At 40.2% G+C, this 5,677-nt stretch overlaps 1 protein-coding gene across 1 annotated transcript; it reads left to right on the forward strand.

The window, feature by feature from the left end:
* Window positions 1–601: 601 nt before the first annotated feature.
* Window positions 602–1,537, forward strand: LOC138916887 (olfactory receptor 4D11-like). The gene has a single exon (XM_070230492.1). The coding sequence runs from the start codon at window positions 602–604 to the stop codon at window positions 1,535–1,537; it is 936 nt and encodes a 311-aa protein (XP_070086593.1).
* The last annotated feature ends 4,140 nt before the right edge of the window (window positions 1,538–5,677 follow it).

Genomic DNA, 5,677 nt, shown 5'->3' on the forward strand with positions numbered 1-5,677 from the left:
AGAACAATAGAGAAGAATTTTACAGCTTTAAAATTTTCTAATTTTTCACAGCATTAAACTTGTGATTTAAAAAAAGGAGGAGTGCTTCTGTGAAATTCAGTTGAAGGACAACCATGTTGCAGATAGGAGTTCTTAAAGTATTTAAACGGAGCACCCAGTCTGGTAAAAAACCCATACTCGTGTGGATCCTCAAAGGACTCCAGTCGTACCTAATAGGCATTGTCTTATCCACACACCAAACTGTATCCATTTTTGTATCCCTTGTGCCAAAATACTCCATTTCTGAATATTTAACATTCACTTGTTTATCTTGGATACTTGGAACTTATATTCTGAGAACACTATTTTTATGCACTTTCTGAAATACTTATAAATTACAGAAGAAAACAATAACTAAATGCATGCTTGTGTAATGAGATGTCATGTAGGACATGTTAGCAATAACCTTGGAAAGGCTCTTCATGTACTGATAACACCTCACTAGTTTTCTGACCTAATACCTGACTCTGTAAACATGACTCTATTAAGGGAGAGTAAACACTTTCTGAAATAACACTTTTAATTTTTTCCAAGCAATACGAAGAAGAAGAAATATGATTCAATGGAGTTGGGAAATGGCACCAGGGTAAAAGAATTTATATTTCTAGGACTTACTCAGTCCCAAGATCTCAGTTTGGTCTTATTTATTTTCCTGTGTTTTGTGTACATGACAACTCTTCTGGGAAACCTCCTCATCATGGTCACTGTGACCTGTGAGCCTCGCCTTCACACCCCCATGTACTTCCTGCTCCGCAATCTAGCCATCCTTGACATCTGCTTCTCCTCCATCACCGCTCCAAAGGTCCTGGCAGACCTTCTGTCAAAGATAAAGACCATATCCTATACTACCTGCATGATGCAAATATTTTTCTTCCACCTGCTTGGTGGAGCGGATATTTTCTCTCTCTCTGTGATGGCATTTGATCGCTACATAGCCATCTCCAAGCCCCTGCATTATGTCACCATCATGAGTAGGGGACGATGCACTGCCCTCATTTTGGCTTCCTGGGTGGGGGGCTTTGTCCACTCCATCGTGCAAATTTCCCTATTGCTGCCCCTCCCCTTCTGTGGACCCAATGTTCTTGACACTTTCTACTGCGATGTCCCCCAGATCCTCAAACTCGCCTGTACAGACACCTTTGCACTTGAGCTCCTGATGATTTCCAACAATGGCTTAGTCACTACCCTTTGGTTTATCTTCCTGCTTGTGTCCTACACAGTCATCCTAATGATGCTGAGGTCTCAGGCAGGGGAGGGCAGGAGGAAAGCCATCTCCACCTGCACCTCACACATCACTGTGGTGACCCTGCACTTTGTGCCCTGTATCTATGTCTACGCCCGGCCCTTCACTGCCCTCCCCACAGATAAAGCCATCTCTGTCACCTTCACTGTCATCTCCCCTCTGATGAACCCCTTGATCTACACTCTGAGGAACCAAGAAATGAAGTCAGCCATGAAGAGACTGAAGAGAAGACTCATGCCTTCTGTGGTGGAATAGAGTAAGAGTTTCCAACCTCTTCATCACCAAGGACTAAATACATTATTTTTCCCACAAGTTCTATTTACATACTCAAATATGTTGTCAATAAACTAATATACATTTACTAGGTAACAATTTATTTTCCTAGTAAAGTTAATAGGTTGCTGGTAACCCAAGCTTCTGGTAAGCATGAAGTAACTAGTGTTATAGGATTGAGCTCATTGATGTATTTCCATTCAAATATCAAAGTAACAATGTGTCAATCAGGACAACTATATGGCAAGTGAAGAGAATGATTGAATCCATCTCCTTTTCAAGAGGTAAGTAAACAGAAGCCTAGAGTTAGAGTGATTTGCTCAAGATCCCACATCCACTTAATTACAGAGATAAGTCTTCGGATATCCAATTGATTGCTCTTAAACTATGTGGATGTAATTTATTACATTACTGGACCTGTCTATGCCAAACTGTGATCCTGTTCTAGAAAGATTTCATGATCAGTGCATCTGAAGCACACATATATGGGGACATATGGCCCATCACAGATTAAGACATTTTTTCTGCTTAGTTGAACTCTACATGGGCTTGTGACCTCTTGAGAACCTCAAAGGCACACAATGGTTGTCCTGCTGGATTCCTATCCAGAATGAAGAAGGCTTGAAAGATTTCCAATAATGGCCTACAGGGATTTATCTCATGCAGAACTACATGTACCAGAGTCACATTCTTGTGGTAGGTTTAGACAAAGGCAGAGCCTCAGAGATCCTACACAAAGAGCAAGCCATTCTCATTATTCCAAAACTGATCTTCTAGTCCAGCCTTACCAGGGCCAATCTCAGATTGGCTTCTCCATTGAGAATTTACACTCTTCCCACTTCTCACTGCCCAAGAGAGAGAGGAAAGATTAAAGAAGATAAAACTCTAAACAGTCTGTTTTTCAATCTATTGGTGTTTGTGAAGAAGAAGTATAGGCTAGTGTTTTTGTCTGGGAAATCATGGTAAAAGTAAACCATTATAGCTGAATGCTCTAACCTCAGAGTCATATAGCCTTGGGTCCAAATCCTATCTCTGCCATCCCCCAGTTGCCTAATCTTGAGCAGGTTATTTTATGTCTTCAGAAGTCATAGGTCATCTATAATAAGGTACTTATTTACATGTCATGGAGTTGTTGTCAGGGTTAAAATGAGATGGTATATGTGAAACATACAATGCCTGGCAGGTAGTAAATGCTCAGTGAAAGGCTAATGTCATTATTAATATCATCCAAATGGCTGTGCATTACGCACATTCTGACCCGACCCTACCCCTAATCCCCATCGACCTGTTACACTCTTCTCCTACAGGACCCATACTCCTCATTATTGGGAAAAAACTGATGGGGTAGAAAACATGGGAATGTACGTTGAATTCAAAGCATCTTTCATCTTAAAATTTCCAGCTTTTGGTCATTAAAATGTGACAATAGCTTTGCTTCTTATTGTTACAACTTAAAGAGTCATCCAGAAACTGTTGAGATAAAGCATAGGAGAGTTTCATATTAAAAGAAGGTAATGGGTCAAATATAAACCCTTGGCTTTTAGAGTAGAGATAAGGGATCAGAACAAGATGTCAGAGCACCCAGGACAGAGAAGAGCCCAAGCAGAGTTAGCCAAAGGATACTGAGCGTTGAGGACAAACTTTACTTATGTCCCACTTTGGGTCTGGAATGGCACCATAAGCATTCATTGCCAAACTGGTTCAATTCACTGCAATTGCTTGTCACCTGGTCTATCAATACTAAATTTTTACAATATTAACCTGCTTCCCCTAAAATGAAAATTCTAAGAATAATTCACATTTGTCGAGTCACCGTTCACAAGGTCCTGCTTCCTTTGCTCAGGCAGCACTGGTCGCGAGTCTCTAAGCTTTCCTATATGAAATTGCCTATGAAAAATGCATACCACAAACTACTTTATAGTCTATTTCATGCCAACGTGTCCTTTTCTCTCCTTCCTATGTCTCGTGACTTACTCAAATCAGATTTTTATCACTATGTCAGAATTGGATGGCACCAAAGATCTATGGGGTCTGAATCACTAACTGTATCTCAGAAGCATAACCCCAAGAGACCAAGAACCAAAGAACCCTTGCCACATCACTGTCCCTGAGACTTCCTCAAGCCACGTTTAAACACACAACACAATCTGATTCAATAATCCAGGGGAAGGGGAAAGAATTACATCTGATTACAAAAACATCTATCATTGATCTGGATGGTGTAAAATCTAAAGGTGGGCTGCATTTTTTCCAACTAAATCAGCCTTTATTATTTTTAAGCTCTGCTGCTAAGACCCATGGAAAAGTCGACTGGCTGCTCTGGACACACACATAGCTTTCAAAATACCCTTTCTTACATTGCTCCCTGAATCAAATATTTCAATGATCAAAATCTCTTGGTACCTGTGAACCCAATAACATAAAATAATTCTGAAGTAATTAACCCGATGAATATCAACAGCTGTCACTAGGCTACCTTCCTAGATTCTAAGGGAGCTGTGGGTCTTAGAGATGTAGATTAATATAATTGTGTAGTATCAATGAACACATTGCATTCAATGAAATTGGACATATAAATCCACATCAATCAATCTCTGACAGCTGCCCTGACAGTAGCCACAAAGATTTGATTTTTCCATTACTACTCTTTTAATTAAGCTTTACATCTCAGCCAATTAAAGCAAAGCAATTTTGGTTAGAAGGAAGACAGCACAGCCCTTGGTGTAGTTTAAAATGCTTTCTTCTTGAACCAAGAGGGATGATGCACTGTCTAGAGAAAGATATGTGTACTGAAAGTGCACTAGTGCCTCTGCATGTACATGTGAGATGGAACATGGAGATGAGGGAGAGAGAGGAGGAGGGCTTGATGACATTTTAATGACTCCTACAGGAACTCCATTGAATTGGTCACTCAGCTTCCACATCCATATGCAACTATATTCCCTTTACTGATTACTTTAATAGGCTTGTGGCTGACAGACTAATAGACGTAGTTGAGTCATGGTAAGGCAAAGTGGAATTGTCGAATGATATGATTCCCTGCCATTTCCCATATGAAGGAAGAAGATAAAAAAAAATCACTAGCCTTGAGCTACGCTTTCCATTAAACAATGAATTTCGCCAGAGCCTACATCTTATAAGATGCAGTTGGAGCATTATAAGAGGATCAATTTCCCACTTGAAGACTGATGTCAGTTAGTGTTGGGGTGTGTGAACTTCTAAAACTGATAAGCTGTTAGGGCTTATTTGTCAAAAATGCTGCCATTGTGTGGAATGTTCCTTTTGAAACCAAAACTCTTAATGAAGCAAAGAAAAAGGTTAGTTTTTCATGACTAGGAAGTGGGGAAGTGTGGCTTGAAAAATATTAGAAGGTCAGTTGACGCGGGGGGATGGGATGTATTTTACTTGGCATGATGTTGAGGTTGAAAATTATTTGAAGGCAATTGAGAAGGTGTTCACATCCCCAGCTCTCAGGAGGGTGATTGCCTTGAAAAACAGCACTCTAAAAGCCTTCCTAAATTCATTATATGCTTCCTAGCCAGCTTTGCTTCTTGTCTGGAAGTAGAAGTTTGGGGCTTTAAGCAAGGTCTTTGAATGGCTAGCTTATCTGTGTCCTCATGTGCAACTGAATATGAATAATGTTCCTAAAATTTTTAGAGATTCATTCAAGAGTAGAGGCTTTTCAATGTTAGGAAAGAGAAAAAGGAGCAGCATTTCCTCAGTGGGAAGCTGGAGTATAGGGATAACATTCAGTTTGCAGGTTCTTACGAGATGCTTGATAAGCTTGTTTCCAAAGGATGGTCCTCTTTGGTGTGATTTTTAAGAACTCCTGTGATCCTTATTTTGACCTTGCAACACATAAAATTATATTTCTCTATCCATTTGCCCCCTTCCCCCTCTTATATGCATGAGTTTCACTACAATGTGCGTAATCCTATACTTTCAAAGTATCCTTCCCACTCTTTGCAAAAGACAGCATCCATAGGAACAGACCAGATCCATTACTTTTGAGAGTTCATGTTTGAGGAGATGCTACTCAGAACTCACTTCCCCTGCCACTGAAGCACTATGAAGCTGATCCAGGCAGTTGGTTGAGGTACCCACAATGACTATAAAATTTGC

The sequence above is a fragment of the Equus caballus genome, chromosome 12 (genome assembly GCF_041296265.1).
Source record: "Equus caballus isolate H_3958 breed thoroughbred chromosome 12, TB-T2T, whole genome shotgun sequence".
Lineage (NCBI taxonomy): Eukaryota > Metazoa > Chordata > Mammalia > Perissodactyla > Equidae > Equus > Equus caballus.

Bases quoted from the DNA above. Each gene is read 5' to 3' on its own strand.
- LOC138916887 (XM_070230492.1), top strand. From the start codon at position 602: ATGGAGTTGGGAAATGGCACCAGGGTAAAAGAATTTATATTTCTAGGA.